Source organism: Alligator mississippiensis, chromosome 4 (genome assembly GCF_030867095.1).
Source record: "Alligator mississippiensis isolate rAllMis1 chromosome 4, rAllMis1, whole genome shotgun sequence".
Lineage (NCBI taxonomy): Eukaryota > Metazoa > Chordata > Crocodylia > Alligatoridae > Alligator > Alligator mississippiensis.
The window spans coordinates 24,402,425-24,429,334 of record NC_081827.1 but is presented as its reverse complement, the minus strand read 5'-3'; the positions used below and the strand labels follow the sequence as shown (position 1 = coordinate 24,429,334).

The 26,910-nt window shown below is 49.1% G+C and overlaps 1 protein-coding gene across 6 annotated transcripts in view; it reads right to left on the bottom strand.

Moving 5' to 3' along the window:
• Nucleotides 1–1,731: 1,731 nt before the first annotated feature.
• LOC102558740 (uncharacterized) overlaps nucleotides 1,732–26,910 on the bottom strand; it is a 27,338-nt gene continuing 2,159 nt past the window's right edge. Inside the window, exons 1-8 of one of the 6 annotated variants that reach the window (XM_059725840.1) lie at nucleotides 4,718–5,765; nucleotides 3,992–4,174; nucleotides 3,250–3,312; nucleotides 2,914–3,066; nucleotides 2,640–2,699; nucleotides 2,316–2,468; nucleotides 2,044–2,103; nucleotides 1,732–1,854 (exon numbers count right to left, since the gene is read on the bottom strand). In XM_059725840.1, coding sequence (XP_059581823.1) covers nucleotides 1,843–1,854; nucleotides 2,044–2,103; nucleotides 2,316–2,468; nucleotides 2,640–2,699; nucleotides 2,914–3,066; nucleotides 3,250–3,312; nucleotides 3,992–4,174; nucleotides 4,718–4,858 — 825 coding nt within the window. In that variant the 5' untranslated portion in view covers nucleotides 4,859–5,765 and the 3' untranslated portion in view covers nucleotides 1,732–1,842. Of the gene's footprint in view, nucleotides 2,469–2,639; nucleotides 2,700–2,913; nucleotides 3,067–3,249; nucleotides 3,313–3,991; nucleotides 4,175–4,717; nucleotides 5,802–26,910 lie in introns of those variants that run through there. The other 5 variants (XM_059725837.1, XM_059725836.1, XM_059725835.1 and 2 more) reach the window with 5 other exon arrangements.

Below are 26,910 nucleotides of genomic sequence, written 5' to 3'. Positions count from 1 at the left end.
GGCATCGTCCTGAAATACTACTGCTGGGGGGCTCTGCTTCCCTCTCCTACCAGAGCGGAGGAGGACTGTGCTGCGGTGGGGGCCTCCGGGCACAGAGCAGGGTGAAAAATGCAGGACCCCAAGAGCCGAGTGCTCCTGGCTGATCACTTGGGGAGCTGACAGCCAGAGGCCATGGGTGCTGGAGGCAGGCGTGCTCCCTGTGCTGAGCTGGGAGCCTTCCCTTGGCTGCACCAGGCACACGAGTGCCTCAGGCCTCAGCTCCAGTCTGGCCAGAGGAGCCGGCTCTGAGTGGAGCAACATGTAAATTGAGAGTGGGGCTGGCAGTACCAGGGGCCCCTCCAGGGGCTCAGGAGTTTCCCAGGGGACAGGGAAGCTGCAGCCCTAGGCATGAGAGATGCTGGGAGCCACACTCAGGCCATGTCTCTTGGGCAGGGCACACTTTCGCAAACCTGGACATTCAGACCAGCCTGGAGCAGACTAGCCTGGAGCTAGTTGCCATGCAACAGGGCAGCCTTTTTACCACAATAACAAACCACTACATACTCTCACACACACCCCAATTGCTTCTCAGTGACAAATAAGCTGCTAGCAGCTTCACCATCCTTTAAACTCCTCATATTCTGAATCAGGTTAGCACACAATGAATCCACACTTTCTGGAGCCTCCCAGTAGATCCACTGTAATTGTGTTGTTTCTTTTCCCAGCAGGCACTCAGAACAGGTTGCAAATTTCTCTGGCTGAGAGAGAAATTATTATCATGTCTTCCCAACCTGTTTCAGTTCCTGGGACACTGGAAAGATTAGTTACCCCTCTGCCTTCAACACCCAGGGCTCATCCAGCCCTGCTCAGTCAGTGTTTGCAAAAGGACAGTCCATGACAGTCAACCAGCCCTTGCCCTCTTCACAGACTTTCCTCACAACACACCCTTCTGGGCCCAGCTGCCGCACACTCTCAAACCAGGCTGCTAGGATAGAGTTTACCGTTTCCCACCATGGGGCCACCAGCCACCAACATTCCCCTATCTAGCATGCTCACAAAGGTCTCACTGACCCTCCCCAACCCACAGGCATTTAGAAAAATCCCCTCATATAGTGTAAGGGGGCAGCTCATTTCCTGCAGGTGGATCCAACTTAGGAAATGTGCTCAGCAAAACTGGAACTTGCTTCACAGAGAGAGAGGAGAGGGCACCTTGTATCTACAGGATGGGGAAGCTGCTCCACCAATAGCCCAGGGTGCCAAAAGGCCCCTCTGCCCTTTCCTTGCCCTGCAATCAGCTAGTGCCTCTGCTGAGTCAGATCATTACTGGTGCCCTCTAGAAGGGAAAGGCCCCCACCCTATTCCCCACCCTCTGAACCAGCCACAACATTCTTCTTATGATGTTACCAGCAAAGAAGGTGTTGGCCACTGATAAGCTTTAACTGGCACAGCACTCAAGAACTCTCTGACCCTTGCCATTCATACGTCCAATGCCATGCCCACCCGGAATCCCAAGCCAGATCTCAGAATTGGACCCAACTCTTGTATAGGAGTCTCCAAGTACTAGGATGGGTTCCTTCCCTGCAATCCTGCTGATCAGTTCTTCCAGCTGTTGATAGAAGCTGTTCTTCTCCTCATCACTACCTTGCAGACTGGGAGCATAGACACGACAAGACTACATGAATCCCTTCTGTAGTCTACTGTGAAGTGTCATGGTACATACGGACACTGAAATCAATGTATGAACACTTCATATAATGACATAAGTTTATTTCTGATACCAAGCTTACACCAACTCCTTCAGGTTTGCCGTGTCACAATGCTGCCAGGTCATGTGCCCATGTCTTCTGCTGGCTGTGCAGGCTTTTATGACAGCCTCTAAGATGGATCAGGTGAGAGGGGGCAGTCACCGCACCTGTGCCCTGCCCTGGACACAAAGGGTCTGAGCCCTTCGTGCCCCTGGACCCCCCTAGGGCACGAAGCCTCACAGGTCCCCACCTCTGGCACCCCCAGTCCCTCAATACGGTCCACCCTAGCCCCAGGGGCATGGCTGGCTGGCGGACTTACTATTCCTTTGATGGACATATTAGGGGTTGTTCTTGGCCTTGCCCTCTCGAGGATGAAATCCTGTTGCAGGGAAGGATGAGGGAGTCAATACATGGGACATGGACCCACATGCTTGCACACACATGGTAGTCATCAGAATAGGCTCGCAGGCACACATACGCATGTACATGCACTGCTGTCCCCCACACAGACATGCACAGCACATGTGCTGCCCCAGCACATGGGGGTACAGGCCACCAGAAGGTTGTTGGGGCTGGGGCAGCAAGTATTACTTGGGGCAGAAAGGGCTTCAGCCCAGGACGTGGCCAGTCTCTCGGTCTTCCCAGACCCTGCTTAGGTGTGCAGGGTGCTGTGTCCCTCTGTGCCACAGCTCTCTTTGGTGGAGCCTCCACTTTGAGCCTGCTCTGTGGGCTACTGTTGAAGCCCTAGGAGAGAAGGAGAAGGAACAGTCACTATACCATCAGTGCCCTCCATGGACACTGAGGGTCTGAGCCCCCCATGTGTCGGCCCCTAAAGGAGGGAGTCTGTCTGGGCACCTCCAGTTCCTGAATACAGTTCACCCCAGCCCCAGGGGCATGGCCGGCTGGCGGACCTACCATTCCCCTCACGGACATATTAGTGGTTATTGTTGGCTCTGCCCTCTTGAGGATGGGATCCTGTTGGGGGGAAGGATGAGGGAGTCAATACAGGGGACATGGGCCCACATGCTTGAATGCACACATGATAGTCCCCAGCACAGGCTCACTGGCACATATACACATGTACAGGCACTGCTGTCCTCCACACGAACATGCACAGCACACACACTGCCCCAGGGCATGGGGCACAGGCCACCAGAAGTTTATCAGGGGCTGGGAAAGCAAGTATTACTTGGGGCTCAAAGGGCTTCAGTCCAGGACCTGGCCAGTCTCTTGATCTTCCTAGGCCTTGCTGGGATGTGCAGTGTGCTGGGTCCCTCTGGGCCAAGGCTCTTTTCCATGGAGACTCCACCTTGACACTGCCCTGAGGACTTTTGTCCAGGCCCTAGAAGAGAAGGAGATGGGACAGTCACCGTCCCAGCAGTGCCCTCCCCTGGACACTGAGGGCCTGACATCGCACATCTGTGGGACCCCTAAGGGAGGGAGCTTGGCACGGGCCCCACCTGGTGCCCAGGCCCCTGGATTCGGCCCACCCCTGCCCTGGGGCACTGCAGGCTGGGGAACCTACCATTCCCTGCACAGCCAATTTGGGCAGCTTCTGTCTGTGCCGGAGGGTTTCAGGGTGGAGCAGCTGTAGAAGGGAAGAATGGGGGAGTCAGTTCAGGGAGCAGTGAGTATGTACTAGGGACACGGCCTCACACGCATGCACACACACAGACCATCCACCAGAATGAGCTCGCACATAGATGTACAGGCTCCACCGCACTAGACACACACACATCCCACCTGATGAACATGTTGGCACTGCTAAATGCCTCCCCAGGGCACACGGGCATGCCTATGCTACTGCCTCCCAGGCATACACGTCTGCACAAACCTGGATCCTGTGGGCAAAGCCCTCTATAGTCCATGTATCGGTTTCCCTTTCTCTATCTGACAGATACCAGAGGTCCTAGTGCTCAGAGATACTCAGAGGCAGGAACCAGAGGAGTCCCAGCCTAGCGTCTCAGAGCACCTGGGGATGCAGAGCTCTTTGGGGAGAAGATTTCAGACTACTCAGCCAGGGCAGGGCACAGGGAAGGCTGGGCTGGGACTGGAATTGGTCCCCATGACCAGGGCAGGTGTTCATACATGGCAGGGCACAGGGCGCTGTCTCCTCCCAGAACTTTAGGCCGAGGCTCTGGCTGGGGGGGGGCGTGCCAGGTCAGGGGGCAGGAGGGAACAGGCAGGGGCAGGGAGGGCTCAGCAAGATATCACTGCCCTGTCCAAGGCACAGGGCATGGCTCTGCCGGCACCTCATAGCCACTCACCTGACTCTTGCCCTTGGGCAGATCCCTGGTCTTGACGTCTTCCTCCTCTTCCTGTTGGCACAGTGGGTGCAGCAGAAGTGGGGCCCGCACCCAGACTGGTCTGTTGGCCAGCACTGGTCTGCCAGGAGGAGGCTGTGGGGCCAGCTGCATCCCAGATTTTCCCTGTATCTGCAGCTGGGGCAGCTGGAGGAGGAGAACAGCTGCTCAGCAGAAGCCCCCTTGGCATCCCTTCATCCCAGGAGCCTGTGAGCCACTCCCAGCAGCCACGGGAAACCTTTCAGGCCCTTCCAAGCCTGCGCTGACTCAGTGGTCGGCTCCCAGAGCTCCCACCCCAACCTTCACCAAGAGGCAGCCCCAGCAGACCTGGCAAGAGCCAACAGCATCACTGCTACCAGGACAGCTCTGCTTAGCCCATGCCTGGGTATGCAGAGGACCCCGGAGAGGACTCTGGCAGCTCAGGCCCCAACAATAGACCACAGCTGCAGTCACAGAGCTCAGGAGGCCTCATGCCCCTGCTAGTTCCTGCTCTAATGATGTCAAGGCTACTCAGCTGGGCCAGAGGGCTTGGGCCTAAGAGCTAAGAGCATGGGCAGGGAGGAAAGAGCAGCCCCAGCCAGCAGTACAAGCAAAGGGTACCCTCATGCCAGCAGAAGGCTGGAGCACCAGGAGCTCCCATGCCGGCCTCACACCACCTTGTAAAACTCCCAGGTGTTGCTGGCCCCTTACCTGCACTGGGCAGTCTCTCGGCCGTCTCTTTCTGCCGTCCCGGCCAGAGTTGCTGGTTATAAATGGGAGCGAGATAGGAGCCAGCTGCCAAGTGCTGAGACCACGAGGCCCTGGGGGCCCGAGCTCTTCCTTACCTATCATCGCTAAAATCTACGTATTCTATCTACTCTATCTATCTAAGGTTTATCTTCTCTCTACTCTAGTATTTCTGTATCTAATCTATCTAATCTAATTTGATCTAATCTCTTAACTCTAGCTCTTTCGAACAAGCAAAGCCTCTCCTGAGTCTGAGCCCTCCTGAGTCTCAGGTTGCGCTGAGACTGACCAGCAAGGACCAGGGGCTAGGATTTATTCCCTGCCCATGCCTAGTCTCCGTGGCGATGGAGTGACACAGGAGCTACATCACAAAGCAGTTTGTGTCAGGCCCTATATATAACAGTTGGGACCCTAGGCCACATCCTGGTTCCCCACCTGCCTCTCACTGGGTCTCAGGTGTCCAAGCACAATCTGATTCTGCCCCCAAACCATTAACACCAATTGGGGCCTTCTCCTTTCCACAGCCAGACACTAGCTGAAGGCTCGGATGGGCACAAGGAGTCATGATGGAGTTTCAGGGTCTGCAGCAGGCTGGGGTAGGACCCCATGCAGATCGGAGAGTCTTAGCAGAGCTGGGCTGGCAGGGCTCTCAGGAGGGCTCATCTAGTCTAGCCCCTGCTCAGGGCAGGATCAGTCCTGTCTGAACCCCCCAACACAACGATCTGGAGGAGGTGGTTTAAACATGCTCAGCAGCCCCCAGGCAGATAGAAGACGAATCCCCCACAGCAAAGAACACCCCCCCCCAATGCTGCTCTGCCGGGGGGGTCTGGCCCATTCAGCACACTCCAGAGCTCCCCACAGTTGCTGGGCTCATGAATTGTGAGGACTTGGCCAGAACAGAGGTTTGTGGGATTAGGAGAGAATGGGCCTAGTGGGTTGCAAGGCCTGAAACACACCCATGATACAAGCCATCCACAGGAAGGGCAGTCTGAGCTCCTGCCCTGTACAGCGTGGCAGGGGCCAGTCTGCTGTGGGGCCTCTTAAGCCCATCCTGCCAGCTCTTCTGGGCAGAGGTAGGATTTTTAAAAGGGGGGGGCAGATGGTGAGGGGCATCATCACATGTAACACAACACATTTTTCTTCAGATAAAAAACAAAAAGGAAGCTTTACTAATATGCCAGGCACCTGGGGCTATATTATTCAGTTTAAGAGTGAAGCAAAAACAGATATAACTTGATTGGGACATGAATTAATGTGCTATGTTGTATATTACATATGACAAACACCACAAACTAGGCAAAAAACAATCAAAAGCTGTTGTTTCATTAGTCAGGTAGTCATTTAAACATACACCTCTCCTTCAGATTCATAAAACAGAATCAAGCCTTCTTGAGCATCTTGGCAGTTCATCCAATGCCTCACTTAAAGTTATATCTACACCTTAGTGACTGTTCACCTGAGGTAATGTTTCCATCCTGAGATAAAGTTTTTAGTTAGAATTAAAAACGGTCTTCAGGACTGCAAAATAGGAGTTACATTATGAGGAGCAGCTAACAGCAGAACCGCAGAAAAGGCTAGCTTGATTAATAGAATACAACTAAAAGGAGAGAGGCTGGTTAACACTTGTGGAATAAAGAGTTTAGAAGGAATCAGGTAAATTATAATGAGCTACGAAGTCAATTGTATCCTTCTCTGTTGCCACAATAGAGATGCTGCTGTCACTGTCAGGCACTTATGACTTACCTGCCTCTGTTGTGGGGAGGGGAGGGTGAGCTGCTAGTGAGCAGAGCAGTCTCTGGGCTGGAGTGGGGCTGATGCTTCTCTTTCTGGCAGCAGCCGCCCCACCCCAGGCAGCACCTGCCCGCAGGCACCTGGCTCCAGCAGTCCTAGGGGGTGCTGCAGCTGCAGAGGGAAACACCGGCCCCTGTGCAGCTCAGGCAAGCAGGCAGGCAATCTTCAGGGGGGAGGCGACAAAAAGATCAGGCCAGCTGCTTTTCTTGGGCAAAGCCTGCTTTCCCCGGCTGCTGTCAGGCTGCCTGCAGGGCTTCCTGCAGAGCCGTGGAGCTGCACAGACCCTGGTGCTTCGCTCCACAGCTGTAGGACCAGCAAACTACACTCCACGAAGGAGTTTAGTGAGCAGAGCGATCTAGGGCCCGAGCTCTTCCTTACCTATCATCACTAAAAACTACTTATTCTATCTACTCTCTTCCACTGTCTCTATCTATCTAAAGTTTATCTTCTATCTGCTGTCCTATCTACTCTAGTATCTCTAGTATCCTTGAAGGAGTTTTAGTTTGTTGCACCCCAAGTCATTTAATATTAAGCCACCTAATTTCCTACAGCAGCTGGAATGAATGTCTAATACATCGCTGAGGCGTGCAAACGCTGACACCATTAAAGTGGTGCAAAAGCATTTAGCCCGCTTTAAAGTGTCGGGCACACACTCCTATCATTTTGCCTACACGTGGCCTGGTTGCACCAGTGATTGGCAGATAGTGTTTAGGGATTGTTAAAGCACAATTAACCCTTAAATGGAATGTGACATATGAACACAGACAACTCAGTGTCCTAAAATTAAAGTTTAACTTTATTAGTACAACAAGTATTATTTTAGCAGTTTTTATATTCAGAGAGAGAAAAAACACTTAGTACAATGATTTCACCTAATCTGAGATGTTACTTTGATTCACAGAAAAGATGGCTACTCAGTTCCTAAAGCAAAGGTTGCATCTTTGGCTGGGATGATCCAGACAGGTGTTGGAAGCTTGATTTATGATGTAAATGATGATGACGATGACACATTTAACTTTTTTGCTTCCTCCTTTTATGCTTTTCTTTAACTTGACTCCTTTGATGACTCCTTGCTTTTGGATTGGTTTTTCTGCAGTCAGCATATTGTTCATATTTTATCCTAACAGCATTTTCCTTTGTTCAACAGCCCTATTACAAGCATACCTCTTAATTTGGCCTTTTTTGGTGTCCTACTTTAAGTATTGTTCATTGGTCTCTTTTATTAACTTCCATTAACATGTCCAATCATTTAATCCCTCAGATTCAGCTGGTTAGTGCTAAATTCAATTAATCTGAGCTAGTAACAAAACTAGTACTATGTTGTGTTAGAAAAACTTCTTACAGTGATAGAAAAAGGAAAGAAACATCATGCAAGCATACTCAAGGCTATAAGCTGCTTGCAAGAAACAAGGCCAGGTGATATTGCAAATATCAGCAAAATGAAAAGTTCAGATAACAACAAGGCTATACAGAACTTTAGGCTGAAGTTAAAAGAAAACTTTAAACAATGCTACAATTCACTACTCTATAAGTAGGTGCAACTTTAAAGCATAAAACATGACAAGCTACCCTAACACAGCCCACCACTTCAATTTAGGGCCCCTGTTTTGTCTACACATGCTCATACATTGTAAACTAATTGTGGCAGAGCACCTTTGGGGTGCTTGCCACATGGTAGGGGGTGCAGTAGGCTGGGGCCGAGCCCAGCAGGGAAGGCGGCCAGGTGAAGTCCCACCAGATCTCATTCATAGATTCATAGATTCATAGATGTTAGGGTTGGAAGGGACCTCAATAGATCATCGAGTCCAACCCCCTGCATAGGCAGGAAAGAGTGCTGGGTCTAGATGACCCCAGCTAGATGCTTATCTAACCTCCTCTTGAAGACCCCCAGGGTAGGGGAGAGCACCACCTCCCTTGGGAGCCCATTCCAGACCTTGGCCACTCGAACTGTGAAGAAGTCCTTCCTAACGTCCAATCTAAATCTGCTCTCTGCTAGCTTGTGGCCATTATTTCTTGTAACCCCCAGGGGCGCCTTGGCGAATAAAAACTCACCAATTCCCTTCTGTGCCCCCGTGATGAACTTATAGGCAGCCACAAGGTCGCCTTTCAACCTTCTCTTGCAGAGGCTGAAAAAGTCCAGTTTCTCTAGTCTCTCCTCATAGAGCTTGGTCTGCAGGCCCTTAACCATACGAGTGGCCCTTCTCTGGACCCTCTCCAGGTTATCCGCATCCCTCTTGAAGTGCTGTGCCCAGAATTGCACGCAGTATTCCAACTGCGGTCTGACCAGCGCCCGATAGAGGGGAAGTATCACCTCCTTGGATCTATTCATCATGCATGTACTGATGCACGATAAAGTGCCATTAGCTTTTCTGATGGCTTCATCACACTCCCGACTCATGTTCATCTTGGAGTCCACTAGGACTCCAAGATCCCTTTCCACTTCCGTGCCACCCAGAAGGTCATTCCCTAGGCTGTAGGTGTGCTGGATATTTTTCCTCCCTAGGTGCAGCACTTTGCATTTCTCCTTGTTGAACTGCATCCTGTTGTTTTCTGCCCACTTGTCCAACCTGTCCAGGTCTGCTTGCAGCTGTTCCCTGCCCTCCGGCGTGTCCACTTCTCCCCATAGCTTTGTGTCATCTGCAAACTTGGACAGAGTACATTTCACTCCCTCATCCAAGTCGCTGATGAAGACATTAAAGAGTATCGGTCCAAGGACCGAGCCCTGCAGGACCCCACTGCCCACACCCTTCCAGGTCGAAACCAACCCATCCACCACGACTCTCTGGGTGCGACCCTCCAGCCAATTCGCCACCCACCGGACTGTGTAGTCATCCAAGTCACAGCCTCTTAACTTGTTCACCAGTATGGGGTGGGATACCGTATCGAAGGCCTTCCTGAAGTCTAAGTATACGACATCCACCCCTCCTCCTGTGTCCAGGCGTTTCGTAACCTGGTCACAAAAAGAGACTAGATTAGTCAGGCATGATCTCCCTGCTACGAACCCGTGCTGGTTTCCCCTCAGCATAACTTGTCCTGCTGGGCTCTTGCAAATGTGAGCCTTGATAATTTTTTCAAAGATTTTGTCAAGGATGGAGGTGAGACTGACTGGCCTATAGTTGCCCGGGTCCTCCTTCCTCCCCTTCTGGAAGATGGGGACCACATTGGCCCTTTTCCAGTCCTCCGGGACTTTGCCCGTGCGCCATGAGCGTTCAAATATTCCCGCCAGTGGCTCTGCAATGATGTCGGCCAGTGCCTTCAGCACCCTCGGATGGAGCTCATCCAGGCCTGCCGACTTAAAGGCATCCAGTTCTTCCAAGTGACTCTGCACCATCTCAGGGTCTACTCATGGTAGGGGGGTAGGTGTGTGGTGGAGCACCTTTTGGTGTGCTTGCCACTTGAGGGCTCTCAGGCTCCAAGGAGAGCCTGCTTTGGAGCAGCAGCTGGGGAAACCTTCCCCTGGTACCATTTAAAGGGAGAAGATGTGGGGCAGGGCACTGTGGGTGCCTGCCACTTTAAGACCAGAGCCAAGCAGCCAGCAGGTGCTTGACTGAGGCAGCCATTTTAGATCCCTGGATGCCTATATAAACAGCTCAGTTCCCTGTTGGCTGGTAAGGCAGCAACATTGCTTGGCTATGAAGCTCCATAATGCCTTGGAGGTAAGGGAGGAGCTGTAGGGGATGGATTGGAGTCTCCTGGTCCTGGGAATGACCTAAAACTGCACCCTGCTAGGAGTGTGTGGCCTGGTGGGGCTCTCAGTGGTGCAGGAGCCCCAGGAAATGCCAGGCCAGTTACCATCCCAGAAAGGTGGGTTGGGCTGCCTTAACCCCAGCTCCCACCTTTGGGTGGGTTGGGTAACTCTGGTGGTAGTTGGGGGCCAGGCATAGCTAAGGCCACCTGAGCCCTGTGGGGTGCAAGACCCTGAGGAAGAAGAGTGGGGGCCAGGCACAGCTATGGCCACCTGACTCCTGTGCAGGGTGCAAGACCCCAAGAGGGAGAGTGGGGCCGGGTATGGCTACAGCCACCTGAGCCCACTGTAGAGCAAAGCCCTGTGGCCCTAAGTGAAGGGGGTGGTGTGGAGCCCCAAGTGAGAGGGACAGAAATGAGTAGCCCCAGTGAGGGGGTAGCCTCAGGTGAGGCAGGGGGGGGCAGTGTGGAGCCCTGAGTGAAGGGGGGAGAAGAACCAGAGGGCCCACACATAGTGTTGTCTTGGAAGGGGCCTGAGCATGCTTAGACCCGGTTGGGGAATTGGCTGGCCACTGCCCTGGTGAGGGTTGTAGGAGAGGCCCAAAAGATGGTACGTTTGCCACCCAAGGCATGGACTAGCTACACCTATGGCCTAAGGGGCCTGCTCCAAGAGGGAGCAAGGCAGAATAAGTTGTCGACAGATGAAAGAAACCCTGTAAGAGAGGGTGGAGTGAGTGAGGCCCAAGTGAGAGGTGGGCGGTATGTATGTGTGTGTGACCAGAGGCCTGGCAGTATGGCCTAAGCTTGCTCCAGCTGTAGGCTGGGAGCACTATAACATTTGGATGCCATCTGCGAGGCATGGGCTGCAGTGTAGGGGAGGTTCGGAGCTGCAGATGGTGCCTCCTGGCATCGGGGCAGTAAATGGGCAGCCTCCCACCTTAATTAAGACCATTACTTAATTAAGAACAAGACATGGCAGGAGAGTCAGGTGGGTAGTGTGCCCAAAGGCAAGTGGGGAACCTAGCACTGTGGCTAGGTGGGGAGCCCCACTTTGCCACACTAATGTATAAAGAGCACAGGTTGTCCTTCCCCTTTCCACACTGTGCTTCACACAATAGGGCTGTATCCCTGACTGCATTTTGGAGACACTTACGTAATGTATATTACTGTTGTAAAATATACATTTATTAAAAAGACATTTTACTGCATGTGATATGATTTTAATATCATGATGTAATGATGTGACGCTGCGTCAATGCTACATTTTAGTTCAACATTAGGGTTGTATCAGATTATACAATTTTCAGAATACTTTCATGGTTCCCTAAGTATAGATGAAAAAATCTGCTTAAATTCAGACACCATCTTATCATAGAGGAGTAGGGATGGAAGGGATCTTAATGGTCATCTAGTCCAACCCCCTGCCTGAGGCAGAATCATCCCTATACAAACCATAATCTCAACTCTACATAAGACTATCATCAACCCTGACACAACACAGACCCAACACAGACCTAACACCCTAACCTGCAACAGGTAAAACGGGAGAACCATGGTAGCCAACGTCTTGCTTCTATGAAATGTTGTCAATATATACTCAAGAGAGTCTAGGTAGAGGGCCACGCAGGGGCGACACGTAGGAGGTACACGGGGGTGCACATGCACCCTCTGAGAGTGCTGGTACACCCCCTGCCAGGCTGTGCTCCCTGTGTAGCTGGTGGGGAGGGGGTAGGCAGGAGCACCAGCGCCCCCCTGCAAGCACTGGCCAGGGAGTGGAGCCACAAGCAAAAGTGGCTGCATCACTTCTAGAAGTGGCTGCGGAGCTCCAGAAGCATCGCGGCCACTTTTACGGTGAGTGAGATTGGCACCCTCGCGGCCATTGGGATTGGCCACTGGGGGACCCACCTGCCCTCAGCCAGTGGGATTGGCCACTGAGGAACCCTGCCCCCCCAGACTGTGGAATTGACTGCCCCCCCCCCCCACTGGCTGCTGACTGGTGTTGGGGGGGCATATGCCCCCCCCCCCGACTCAAGAAGCACCAAACACTCCTGGGGCCATGCTTCCCAGTACAGAGGTAGGCCAATATAACCAATATAACCACGAGGTAACACCAATATAACACCAATATAACCACGAGGTAAAATTCCATCCTGACGCCAAATACAGCAATCATAGAAAATAAGGGTTGAAGGGACCTCAGGAGGTCATCTAGTCCAACCCCCTGCTCAAAGCAGGGCCATCCCCAACTAGATCATTCCAGCCAAGGCTTTGTCAAGTTGGGCCTTAAAAACCTCCAAGGATGGAGATTTCACCAGGTCTCTAGCTAACCCATTCCAGTGCTTCACCACTCTCCTAGTGTGAGGTTTTTCCTAATATCCAACCTAAATGTCCCTTGCTGCAACTTGAGACCATTTCTCCTCCTTCTGTTCTCAGTAGTGGCAGATGACAGTCTAGCTTCATCCTCTTTCTAACCACTCTTCTGGTAGTTAAAGGCTGATATCAAATCCCTCCTCAGTTTTCTCTTCTGCAAACTAAATAAGCTTAGTTCCTTCAGCCTGTCATAAATCATGTGCCCCACCTGCTAAACATTTTCATTGATCTCTGCCTCTGGTGGGTTCTTTCCAACTTTTCCACTTCCTTTCTATAGTGCAGGGGGCGGGGGAGACCCAAAACTGGACACAGTACTCCAGATGTGGCCTCACTAGTGCAGAATAAAGGGGAATCGGTCTGACCCTAAGTGGAGGAGCAACACCCTCTACCCAATAACCTCCAGCTTTGGTCCCAGTGGAAGCATTGGCACACCCCAATCAAAGTTTCCAGCCTTTACTGTAGCCAACATCCAAGGCCTCTGAGGAAGGCTTAAAAACAGCTTGACACATGTAGCAGAAAAGGGGTGGGGGATGGCGGCAACCAGGAAAGCCCCAAAGCATGGGGAATATCTATAGTAGAACATAAGCATAGCTACACCTAGATCAGGGCTTCCTAACCTTTTCCTCAACATGACTCCACTTAAACACTGGAAATGATGCAGACAAGATCCACAAGTCATAAATATGGCTTTACAACGTATTCATCATAATCAGTTAACACTGTCAAGCAGATTTGCAATCCCATACTTTATTGTTATGACCCCAAATGGAGTCATGACCCCAAGATTGGGAACCACGGGCCTAGATCAGCCCTGGCCACTGGCTATCCAACCTCTTCTTGAACACCAGTGATGCAGAGTCCACAACTTCCTTAGGCAGTCTACTCCACTGCCTCACTATTTTAATACAGAACAAGTTTTCCCAGATAGTCAATCTAAAGTAACTTTGCTGCAACTTGAAGCCATTGGTTCATATCTTCCCCTCTGCAGCAAGAAACAAGGTGTCTTTCCTCTTTTTATGGCAGTCCTTAAAGTATTTGAAGACTGTTATAATGTCCCCTCTTAAGCACCTTTTCTGCAAGCTGAAAACACCTTGGTCCTTCAGCTTCTCCTCACATGACCTCCTCTCCAAGCCCCTTTATCATCTTTGTTGCCCAGCTCTGGACCTTCTCCAACTTCTCTATATCCTTTTTAAAATGTGGAGCCCAGAACTGCACATAATACTTCAGATGAAGCAAAACCAGTGCCAAGTAGAAAGGCACTATTACCTCCCATCTCTTACAACTAATACTCCTATTGATGCATCCAAAAACAGCATTCATCTTTTGTCCAGCTGCATCACACTGCAGACTTATATTGAGTCGATGATCTACCAAGACTCTCAAGTCCTTTTCCATCCAGCCAGGTGTCACCCATTTTATATTTGTATTTTTGATTATTCCTTCCAAAGTGTAGCACCTTGCATTTGTCCACATTGAATTTCATCCTTTTAGCTGTAGCCCAACTTTCCAATCTGTTGAGATCATGGGCGACTGGTTCCTCCAGAGTCTGGGGGGCCACCAGCGGCTGATTGCCGACCCAGGTGGGGCAGGAGCCCATTGCAGCGCCGGCAGCAAAACTGGAAGTGCCACCAGCACTTCTCTCACTGCTGCCGGCACTTCTCAGTGCTGGCCGGTACCAATCTCGGGGCATCGACTGGCACTTCACTTGGTGCCCCCACTCCCTAGCTGGCAAGGGGCAATCTCAGGGGCAGCATGTGCCCCCCCATGCCTCCCTCTACGCGTTGCCTATGGTTAAGATCCTTCTGAATTGCACTCACATCCTCCAATGTGTTTGCAATCCTTCCCAGTTTTGTGTCATCTACAAACTTGCTCAAGAAGCTTTCTATTCCAGTACCTACATGATTAATAAACACGTTGAACAGCACCAGGCCCAGGCTTGACCCCTATCATAAAGAAGGAGATCAAGTTTGTTTGACACAATTTGCTCTTCATAAATCCATGGATGCTTGTGATCAGCCTTTCCATTTCCAGATCCTTCTTTAACAAAGCAGTAATGCCAGCTCTCACAAAACAATCATGAGACTCCTGATTTCCAAATCAAATTAACTCTAACTCATGATCTCAGGATACAACCCTCAAATCTTGGGAATTTTCTTTCTGGCACATGTAGAGAGCACCCAGCTGGTAAGTCTGTGCAGAGGAAGGGGTTGGAGGGTGCAGATCAAGGCCCCCATGGTGCAGGAGGAAGTGGGGCAGGAGCTGGGGTTGAATCAGGCCCTGGGGCTGGGGCAGGTTGTGCAACAGAGCCACAGGCAGCTTGTCCAGAGCATGGGGGAAGGAGGTGCGGCTCCCTGCCACAGCACCCCCACCCTGGGGAGGCATGGGGGGATGTGCCCCCCAGGTTTGTGTGTGGGGCAGAGGCGGGCAGCCCATGTTGTAGGTTGGGGTTCTGTGCCCTGCTGCCTTGGACCCAGGAGCTGAGTGGGTCTTTTGCCACCTGCTGGGTGGGCAAAGGATGCACCATATGGTCAGTGTGTGGCTCCAAGGGGCAGGGGTAGGGGCTGGGGTGAATGGGGCTCTCTGTGCCTTGTAGGTAGCTCATCCAGAGGTGCGGGAAGGCAGGGGCATGGCTCAGCATGCACCCCCAGGGGAGGCATGGGGGGCACGTGTCCCCCCGACTTGTGCATGGGGCAGAGGTGGGCTGCCTGCTTCCGGCTGGGGTTCTCTGCACCCTGCTTTCTTTCCTCAGGAGCCGTGCAATGCCAGTGTGCATCCTGCCACCCACTGGGTGGCCCCAGGAGCCACGCACTGGCTGTGCTGCACATTCCCTGCCTGTTTGAAGGGCAGCAGGAGGCACACTGGTGTCACACAGCTCCCAAGGCAAAGGCAGCACTAAGCAGGGCACAGAGAGTCCCATCCCACAGCGGTCAGCCCCACCCCCACCTCTTCTGTCTCTCCCGCTCCTTCCCCTCCACTTACTTGCTGGATGGTGTCTGCATCTGTGTGTGTATGTGTGTGCCTCTGCCCTTCACTCCCAAACCACAGCCATCCCCAGCCCTGCTGCTGCCACCTCTCACTCCTGACCCACAGTACCCTGCATCCTGCCAGGGTGTGCAGGGACCTCCCCCTTCTTGGGCTCCAACCCCTTCCCCCTACACCCCCCCACACCTTTACAAATAATGCCCCCCTCCCCCTACACACACACACTTGAAAACTAGCAGCTCATGATTTACGTTCCAAATCTCGATTTTTAAAATTTTTTTAAGAGTTTGTTTCATGATTTTTTGATAGGGTGGGTTGATAATACTGACAAAGTAACTACTTGGGTGGATGAAGGGAATGCTGTGGATGTAGTATATCTAGACTTCAGCAAGGCTTTTAACAAAGTCCCACATGACCTTCTCATAAATAGAAACAGGCTGGACAAAACTACTACAAGATGGGTAAGTAGCTGGCTCAATAGCTGCAAGCAAAAAGTTATTATTAATGGGCCCATGTCAGAATGACAGGAGGTTTCAAGTGGAGTCCCACAGCAGTCTATCATAAAATCTTGAACAAGAATAGTCCATTCTCTAAAGAGAGCATTTATTAAACAAAGCAATTTGCAACTTCAGGCACACGAAAAAGAACAACAGAAAAACTTCACCTATGCTAAGATGCAGCCCAGTAACACACAGTGACAGCAAACACAGCTTAGTCTAACTTAAAATGCAATATTGTAAACCAAAAAAGACAACTGAAAGCCTTGCATAAGTCTTACATAATCCAGAGGGCAGGGTGTCTCCTTACAGCCAGGTATTCAGAAAGTTTTTCTGCAGGAATTCACAGCGGGTCTCAGGCGCTGGAGTAGCAATCCCACAGGACTCATCTCTGCTTGGGTTTTTAGAGGTGAACCTGCAACCTCCTTTTTCCCATTGGGTGCTTGAACATAGCATGCTTTTTCAGGTACTTCACGTATAGATGCCCCTCATGTATAGCACAACTCTCAGAGCTGGGGAATGAGCGTGGCCATGGTCACTAGACCATTCTCTCCTCCTTCTCCCCCTGTAAAGCGTCATTTAACCCTTGCAAATCCTTCCTTGGTGAGCAAGGGATGGCAAACAAGGAGTTTTACCCCAGCAATTATTTTCAGTAGACATCCCCTCCCCCCCAATGCATCTTCCTTGTATTGCTATGATTCTCCATGACACTTCCAATCTAGCTCTTAACTGCCTTATCTTCTGGCATCATTGATTTATGATCAGACTCAAGACTATATTGATAATCTTTTAAAACTGCCTGTACTGTACTTTGAGCATCCAATGCTTTCTGTTTCCACAATGCCCCTTTTTTATTTGCTTCCTCTACTTGGTCTTGTAAATTTTCCACCTGTTTTTCTAATTTCATAATTTCTACTGCATACCTTTAAAGATGTCCCATGTAATGCTTTTATTTGTTTCTGCCAGAGAATTGCTTTTTGCTTTGCTGTCTTTAACAGCTGTTTCTTTTGTTGTATCTCTTTAGTCAAACCTTTGCAAGTCAATAGCAACCTTTCCAGAGTGATTAGTTTCTTTGTCTTTTTATTGGTCTAGGGTTTATGCCCAGAGGTGATCTGAGAAAACCAGTAGTCACAAAACTGTACAAATCCAGGCAGTCCACAGAATGCCTTTTTCTCCCCAAACCTGGTGCTGTTTTCCTTACTACCTATTTTTCTAATTCCAATAGCTCTTTTTTCACCAAGTCTGCTATATTAAGTCAATCCAAAAAGGAGGGAAAGCTCCTGAATTCCAGCTTAATCTGTTCTCCTGCATTGCAAAACCAGTTTGGCAAGTTTAAGTGACTGAGCATCCATTCCAGACCCTGGAACAGATTTCACAAACCTCAACAGCTCTAGGTCCAAGCAGCCTCCAATTTCTAAGTTTAGCATTCAACAAAATTTCTAAGTGCTGTGCACGATAAAATCTCTTAGTCCAAGTAAATTCAGTAGGTCCACCCAGGGACACCAAAATCTGTCACCAGATTGTTGGCAAAGACCTGGCACAATCATCACATGTGTGTGCTAGAGACAGACGTAAGGGAGCAGGAGATAGTCCAAGATTGCTTGGGTTTGTGTGACCAAAAATATCAGAGAACTACATTTTTATATTTCAAAGCAGAACCTGTAAGAGGTAAGCGACTGGAATACCAGAGAAGAGACAAAGACACCGAATGCATGAGAGTCATGCTGTACCAGAATGGACTATTCTTGTTCAAACTTTTATGAATTCAGTGCCACTACCTGAAATCTAATATTAAGTCTGGTAACAGTTCCACAGGGTTTGGATAGTTTTGTCACCTGCTTAAAAAGAGTGCCTCTTTGACCTCTTCTTCCTCACTTGGTGGCCTGTAATAAATCCCCATCATTATATTGGTGATGTATTTTTCACCTTTCATCTTCACCTAGGATTACCATATTTCCAGGTCCAAAAAAGAGGACACCTGTAATGGGTGGGGGGAGCAGGGGGAACATGCTGGTGGGGGGATGGCAATAATATGCCGGTGCCCTGCTCCTGCCCATTCTGTTGCCCCTCACTAACAAGCCACCCCCGCTCCAGTCCTGCTGCTGCCCCTCACTCCAGACCCACTGAGCCCAGCACTGCCAGTACCCCTCACTCTCAAACATCAGTACCCTGCCCATGAATGGTGCATGCCCCCGGCAGCTGTGGGGGCACGGCTGTGCTAGTGGCGGCAGGAGCACAGCGACAGTGAGCAGGGAGCTCCTGCAGACACTGCCGGCATTCTTGGTGGTGGGGGCAGGGAGGTGGTGAATGCCGACCAGGGTGTTCCTAAAGGTACCACCTGCCTGTGGTACCCACAGGCACCACCAGTAGTGTCAGCGGTGGCCAGTGGGGATTGCTGACTGCCTGCAGATGCCACCAGCAGTGTCGACGGTGGGGTGGTAAGCAGCGATTGCCCACAGGTGCCTTTTTGCAGGGGATGCACCTCCACACTCAGGGGGTGCACATACACCTGCATGCACCCCCTACACATCTCCCCTGCCCCCACCCCTCCCTCTGGTGTCCCTCACTCCCAACCCACAGCCCTCTGGTGCTGCCAGTGCCCTGCACACCCAACCCACAGTCATCCATCCCATCCCATCTCCCGTGTCCCTCACTCCTGATCCCCAGCCCTGCAGGTTCCCCTCACTCTCAACCTGCATCCCCCACGCCCCTCACTCCTGATCTGAAACCTCCTGCCTCCCTCCCAACTACAAGCAGACCTGGACAGGTTGGACATATGGGCAGAAAACAACAGAATGCAATTCAACAAGGAGAAATGCAAAGTGCTGCACCTAGGGAGGAAAAATGTCCAGCATACCTACTGCCTAGGAAATGACCTGCTTGGTGGCACGGAAGCGGAAAGGATCTTGGAGTCCTAGTGGACTCCAAGATGAACATGAGTCATCAGTGTGACGAAGTCATCAGAAAAGCTAATGGCACTTTATCGTGCATCAGCAGATGCATGACAAACAGAACCAAGGAAGTGATACTTCCCCTGTATTGGGTGCTGGTCAGACTGCAGTTGGAATACTGCGTGCAATTTTGGGCGCCGCACTTCAAGAGGAATGTGGATAACCTGGAGAGGGTCCAGAGAAGGGCCACTCATATGGTTAAGGGCTTGCAGGCCAAGCCCTATGAGGAGAGACTAGGGCACCTGGACCTCTTCAGCCTCCGCACGAGAAGGTTGAGAGGCGACCTTGTGGCTGCCTATAAGTTCATCATGGGGGCACAGAAGGGAATTGGTGAGGTTTTACTCACCAAGGCACCCCTGGGGGTTACAAGAAATAATGGCCATAAATTAGCAGAGAGCAGATTTAGATTGGACATTAGGAAGAACTTCTTCACAGTTAGAGTGGCCAGGGTCTGGAATGGGCTCCCAAGGGAGGTGGTGCTCTCCCCTACCCTGGGGGTCTTCAAGAGGAGGTTAGATAAGCATCTAGCTGGGGTCATCTAGACCCAGCACTCTTTCCTGCCTATGCAGGGGGTCGGACTCGATGATCTGTTGAGGTCCCTTCCAACCCTAACATCTATAAATCTATGAGCCCCTGCCCCCTAGCCCTGCTGGTGTCTCTCACTCCCGACTCTCAGACCCCTGCTCCCTCGCCCTGCTGCCCAAGCAGCTCCTGCAGTGTGTGTGCGCACTCTCTCTATCTCTCGCTCTCTCTCTCTCTCTTTCCACCCCCCCACCCCGCCCCCACCTCGGAGCAGGCCAGAGCCTGCACTGGGAGCATGTGGCCCCTGACAGCCAATCACATTGCCTGCTGCTCCCAGCCCCAGGCAGTCAGCTTGGGAGAGCAGAAAACCCAGACATTTGCTCTTATTTTAAAAACCTTCCCAGATGCAGGATAGTGGTCCAAAAAAGAGGACACATCTGGGAAAACCTGGACGTATGGTAACTCTATCTTCACCCAAATGCATTTTCCTTTGCTGTCTTTTTCCTCCTGAACTAGGGAACAAGTGTATGTAAGCAGTAAGTGTATGTAAAAAGCCTTCGATCTGGTGTCCCATGATCGTCTCTTGGAGAAACTGGCCAATTGTCGCCTTGGGTCCTCCACGATCCACTGGCTGGAAAATTGGCTCCGGGATCGGACCCAGAGGGTAGTAATTGATGGAAGTCACTCATCGTGGTGTCCTGTGACCAGTGGGGTCCCCCAGGGCTCTGTCCTTGGACCCATACTGTTCAACATCTTCATTAATGATGCGGACACTGGAGTCAGAAGCGGACTGGCCAAGTTCGCCGATGACACCAAACTTTGGGGCAAAGCATCCACACCAGAAGACAGGCGGATGATCCAGGCTGACCTGGACAGGCTCAGCAAGTGGGCGGATGAGAATCTGATGGTGTTCAACGCCGATAAATGCAAGGTTCTCCACCTTGGGAAAAAAAACCCGCAGCATCCTTATAGGCTCGGCAGTGCTATGTTGGCTAGCACTATGCAAGAAAGAGACTTGGGGGTCATCATTGACCACAAGATGAACATGAGCCTGCAATGCGATGCTGCGGCTAGTAAAGCGACCAAAACGCTGGCTTGCATCCATAGATGCTTCTCAAGCAAATCCCGGGACGTCATTCTCTCCCTGTACTCGGCCTTAGTGAGGCCGCAGCTGGAGTACTGCGTCCAGTTTTGGGCTCCACAATTCAAAAAGGATGTGGAGAAGCTTGAGAGAGTCCAGAGAAGAGCCACGCGCATGATCAGAGGTCAGGGAAGCAGACCCTACAATGACAGGCTGAGAGCCCTGGGGCTCTTTAGCCTGGAAAAGCGCAGGCTCAGGGGTGACCTGATGGCCACCTACAAGTTTATCAGGGGTGACCACCAGTATCTGGGGGAACGTTTGTTCACCAAAGCGCCCCAAGGGATGACGAGTTCAAATGGTGACAAACTACTACAAGATCGTTTCAGGCTGGACATAAGGAAGAATTTCTTTACTGTCCGAGCCCCCAAGGTCTGGAACAGCCTGCCACCGGAGGTTGTTCAAGCGTCTTCATTGAACACCTTCAAGATGAAACTGGATGCTTATCTTGCTGGGATCCTATGACCCCAGCTGACTTCCTGCCCTTTGGGCGGGGGGCTGGACTCGATGATCTTCCGAGGTCCCTTCCAGCCCTAATGTCTATGAAATCTATGTATTTATGATGAGGAATAAATTATTCCAAGCTGATGGATTTCTTTTCTACATTATTTTTCTTAATTAAAGGCTACCAAGAGCCAGGATGTTTCTGGAAACCATTGCATGTCTTCTTTTTCCTACTAAAGCTTACTAATATCCTTTCCCATGTGTCTTGCAGAATTTAGTAGTATTGCATCATGCCTGTTACATAAGGTTTGATTTGTACAGGCAAGCAGTGGTTTTAAAGCCAATCACATATATCAACTTTGTTACTCAGGATGTTTGAAGATATAATTTAAATAGAAGTAGGCTCTTCATGATAACTTTTCCATTTCTAGTTCTCTCTTTTTTGGCTAGTTTTTACTATTTTTTTCTCTCTGGGGCCTAGGAAATATTTGGTGATAATCTTCTTAAGCCTAAATTTAATAGAAACAATGACATTTCAGAGCAATCAGGTCAAGCAGTAGCTGCATAATCCTTTTCATATCACAGGCTCTCTAAAAGTGTAGTGATAGAATCATAGGTTCATTGAAAATTAGGGTTGGAAGGGACTTCAGGAGGCCATCTCCTCCAACCTCCTGCTCAAAGCAAGACCATTCCCAGCTAGATTGTTCCAGCTAGGGCTTTGTCAGGCCAGGCCTTAAAAACCAAGAATGGAAATTCCACCACCTCTCTCAGTTACTTATTCCAGTGTTTCACCATCCTCCTAGCAAGCAGGTTTTTTCGTAATATCCAACCTAAACCTTCCTTGCTGCAACTTGAGACCATTGCTACATGGCTGTCCTTCTACCATGTCAATACTTCTCTTATATTATGTGCAAATATGATCTTAACAATGCATTTCTTCAAAATTAAAATCTGGTTTAGGGGAACAGATTATACGTGAACCTTTTTAAGTGAATACATAAGGAGATCGGACTTAATACCTTTAAACATCTGTTAGCTAAGTGTGATCAGATGTTGATTCCCTATAAAGCTAACTTCAACTGGTTAACAGTGTTCAGAAGTGTATTTGTTCCTGTCTACCCTAGGTGCTAAATAACCTTTATGTCCTTCTGTTTCCTCTCCCCTAAAGCAGTACTTTTAGGGTAGTGTTCTCTCCACAGTTATGCTTGAAAGGCCAGTGACAGACTTTTTGTCTTTGTCTAAATTAGGGCCAAATTTACATTAGAAACTTTTTGCCCTTATTGCACTGTTGGTTAGGAGTTTAATTTTTAAAATGTTTTTGTACTGATAAAAATGTACTGTAGATACAGTTATACTAGTATGTATTTGTCAGTGTATCTAGCTTACTCGGGGAATTGGTATAAACCACACCAATAGATTTATTTGCTGGTATAAGCTGCATCTGTGTTGATAGTTTGCCAGTACATCTATACCAACGTATCTTTTATAGTATATGCTAGGTCAGTACCTGAGGCTATAACTTGACTGCCTAAAACTGAGCTACCGGTGATAGATTTTCTATATATCCTTTTCTATATTAGTGCCAAGAAAGGTTTGTTTTGTTTTTTTTTAAATAAAATTAAGGTAGTTGATTGAACTAACTTGATCACAAAAAGCAGCTTTCTCCTAAAGCTTTGTGTTTTCAGTACAACTCCCTGACACAGCCTAGGCTAAACCACTCAGTTATGCAGTATAAACAAGATGCTAATGAGCTAGTATGCAGGTCTAAGCAAAAGGCTGTGCGAATTGCTGCTGTGCAGGCAACCAGTCCTTAATCTAGGGAAGGAGGTTGTGAAATCTGTACCCTGGTTTACTCATTGCATTCTATATTATATCCAACAACAATGCACCCACTATCACTAAGGAAGATATATCACTACACAATATGACATTATCACTGAGACACTGATTTTGCAAATATAATAGAGATACAGGTTGTTGGACTCAGGCTTGCTGAGTTTTAATATTATATGGATGAGCATATAGGGCAAATTTGTCTGTAGGGAAAATTTTCCCAAACCTTTTATGATCAATAACATGATGAGCCAAACAATAAACTCTTTAAGAAAAAAAATGGATAAATGATAGGGAACTCCAAGATACATTTTTTTGAAAGAAAGGAAAATGAAGTTTAGGATGTTTTAATACTAAAATTAGAGTCCAGTGTGAGAAAAATAAAACAAATTCAATGCCCTAAGAAAAACCTATGAGAAATCTAAGAGAAACCTAACAGAAATCTACTGTTCCTCAGTCCTACTTTAGTGACTATCTATAGGATAAGGGAACTCCCCAATCTTTTTGTCACCTCTGGCAGGCCATTCTAGAGTCATCTTGTGTAGTAACATTATCAGGAAAGTAGGTCACTGAAGGCCATTTTCTCAGAGCCAGTCAACCTTATGTCCCACTGTGATCCCTGGGTGCTTGTACATGTGATGAAAATTGCTCTTTTGTGTGGCTTAATGGCATCACACTTTACATGTATGCAAGTTTTTGGCAATTTAAATGAGTTTGCATTGTCATAAACTAATCCCCATCCCAATGTAGGTTAGCTTGCAACAATACAAGGCAGCTCCTCCTAGCTCTTGATATCAGCATCCTTTTTCTTGAGGTATGGCTTCAATATGTCCTTGTAGCATTTCCTCTGGCCACCATGAGATCTTAGGCTGTTACTAAGCTGAGAACAGAGCACTTGATGTGGAGGATTTTCCAGAGACATCATTGGTGATACCTCTCCAGGCTCTTAAGATGTGGGTTACCTACCAGCATCATTTCACATCTGTAGAGGAGCGTGGGGATGATAAGTATATTGTACATCTGGAACTTGGTGTCTTTCTGGAGATCACAATTAATAAAAACATGCTGAAGCAATTTCCCAAAAGAGGTACTTCTGCACTGGATCTTGTGCTAAATTTTCTCATCAATGTTGACTCTCTGAGAGAGGTGGCTACTGAGGTAGGAGAAGTGCTCAACTACCTCCAGAGTTTTTCCCTCAATGGTAATTTTGAGAGGGGGGTTATATTCATGGCCTGGAGCAGGGCGATAGAGCACTATAGTTTTCTATATGTTGAAAGAGTGGCCCAAAGTACAGTAGGCTTTTCCAAAAAGATCCAGCATGGTCTGGAGGCTTTCCTCACTGTACACAAGAACGGTGTAGTTGTAGGCATGTTAAAGGTCAAGGATGGTTGTTTTGAGTTCTTTGGTCTTCAATTATAAACATCCCAGGTTGAAGAGCCCTCCATCTGTTCGGTATTCCAGGTCCATTCCAGAAGGATGGTGGTTCTTAATGAGAAGCAAGATGACTGTCAAAAAGATGGAGAACAGAATTGGGGCAATGTCGCATCCTTACTTGACCCCAGTTCAGATGACAAATGGATCTGTCTCGGACCCACTACACAGAATGGTTACAGTCATCCAGTCATAAAGAAACTTAAGGACCTTGATGTACTTTTTAGGACATCCAAATCTGGCCAACACTTTTGACAATGCTTTGCAATTGATGGACTCAAAAGGCTTAATTAGGTCAATGAAGGCCATATCCAGGTCCTGATGTTGTTTCTAACACTTTTGTTGGACATGGCTGGCAACAAAGATCATGTCAGTTGCCCCATGGGATGGTCTGAGACCACACTGGACTTCCTCAGCAAGAGGCAGACGACATTTCAGGAGGATATGGGTGAAAGGAGGGTGATAGCTTGATAGTTTCCATACACAGTCTTATCTTCTTCGTTGAGGATAGGCACAACTTTGGCATTCCTCAGGTCCCCAGGAACCTCTTAATTGTTCCAAATACATGGGATAAATTTGTGGGGTCTTGGTACCAGTTGCTTGCTACCAGCCTTGTAGATTTTAGCAGGTATGCCATTCGGTCCATGAGACTCACTGTTCTTTGTTTCCTTGATGGCATGCCAGACTTCTTCTAGGATAGGAGGATTGGCGAGGGATCCTTTTTCAGGGTGTTGGGGGATGGACTCAATGATGGTATCCACCGCAGTCGACTCACGGTATAGGAGTGTGTCAAGATGCTCTTTCCATCTAGCTTGGATAGATTCATTGTCTTTGAGGAGCATTGAGCCATCCTATATTTGCAGAAAAGTACGACTGTAGGAAGATGGCTGTAGATGTTTTTTTTGTTGCCTGGAGAAAGCTTTAGCATGTCATGTTTGTCAGCACAGAGCTGCATCTCTTTGGTTGTATCTTGTCACCACCGATTTTCGATTTCCTGGACCCTCCTTTTGAGCTTCAGCTTTTAGGAGTTGATACATCTCCTCCTTCTGCTGAGCTGAGGTGTCATCTTGCCAAGCAGAATGAACCTTTCTCTTCTGGTTGAGGAGGGCTTGAATCTTGGCATTGCTCTCATCCAGCCAGTCTTGGTGTATAGACAAAGTATTCAGCACAGTCATATGAATGGTGGTTTCAAACTGCTACCAGAATTCCTCAATGTTGCCTTCATTTGTGGACAGGGAAGAAAGCTTTCCATGGAGACACTGTTGGAGATCCTTACAGATCTTGAAAAGATTTGGCATTAAGAATCCTTTGCATTGCTTTTGGCTGCTGTTGGTATTTCAGAGTAGTCAAGATATTTATAATGGATCTGACAAGATGGTGATCTGTCCAATAGTCATTGTTTTCTATCATGCAAACCATAGAATGGACATTCATTCAATCACAGGCTCTAATGGTAAGTTAACGTAGTTGAGAAAGTGTCAGTGCTTAGAGCGAGGGTATCTCTATGTGTTCTTGTATTTGTCACTCTGTCTAAAGATGGTGTTCATGCTGACAAAATCATGCTCTATGCATTTTACTTAGGAAGAGGAGGCTATTGGTGTTGCCTTTCCCTACTCCTTCCTTCCTAATGGTATCACTTCAGAGTTCCAGGTCACATCCAACTCTGGTGTTGAAGTCACTGAGGAGAGTGATCTTGTCTTCCTTGTGAGTGTTAGTCAGAATGGGGTCAAGGTTGGAGTAGAACTGTTCTTTGATGACATCATCGGCATCAAGCATTGGGGCATATGTGCTGACGATGGTGACATACTGACTGTTGCTGAGCTTAAGACAAAGAGTCAGAAGACATTCGTTAACCCCCACAAAGAGCTTCGTAAGTTGACTGACAAGCTGATTCTTGACGGCAAAGTCAATGCTGTGATCATGCCTACCCCAAGCTGGTTTTCCCCTTCCAGGTGTAGCCTCAATCCCCTTCCCTTAGCTGGCCCTTATCCAGTCATCTTGTCTCACTCAGAGCTGCAATATTGATGTTGTAGCTCACTAGTTCCCTGGAGACAATGGCAGTTCTTTCTGGTAGTTTGTTGTCTTGGTTATCATGAAGGTGTGAATGTTCCACATTGTGAAAATCATTATTTTATGTTTTTGACCTCAAGAGAGAGTGACTCCACTAAATGAGGTTATCCAGCCAGGAGTGCATAAAACAGCCCAGGTTTATGACACCTTTTCTAGCTCCTTCCCCATGTGGGGTGAGCAGAGGGGATACTGAATAGGACTGCTCAGTCATGATAGGGGTGCAATTTGGCTGAGACAGCAGCTGCCCTGGTGAAAGGTGACCACCAGGTGTCTGCAGTCTACTGCTGCCTGCATGCAGATTTGTGGCTGGAGACAGCTGGATTTGCTAGTCCTGTCTCCATCACCATCAGTCCATTGCTGCAGGGCATTTGGAGGTTGGTACAGGACAGCATGTTGTTTCCTGTGGTAGAAGCCTGCGTGTGATCGTTTTCCGTGGTGTACAGA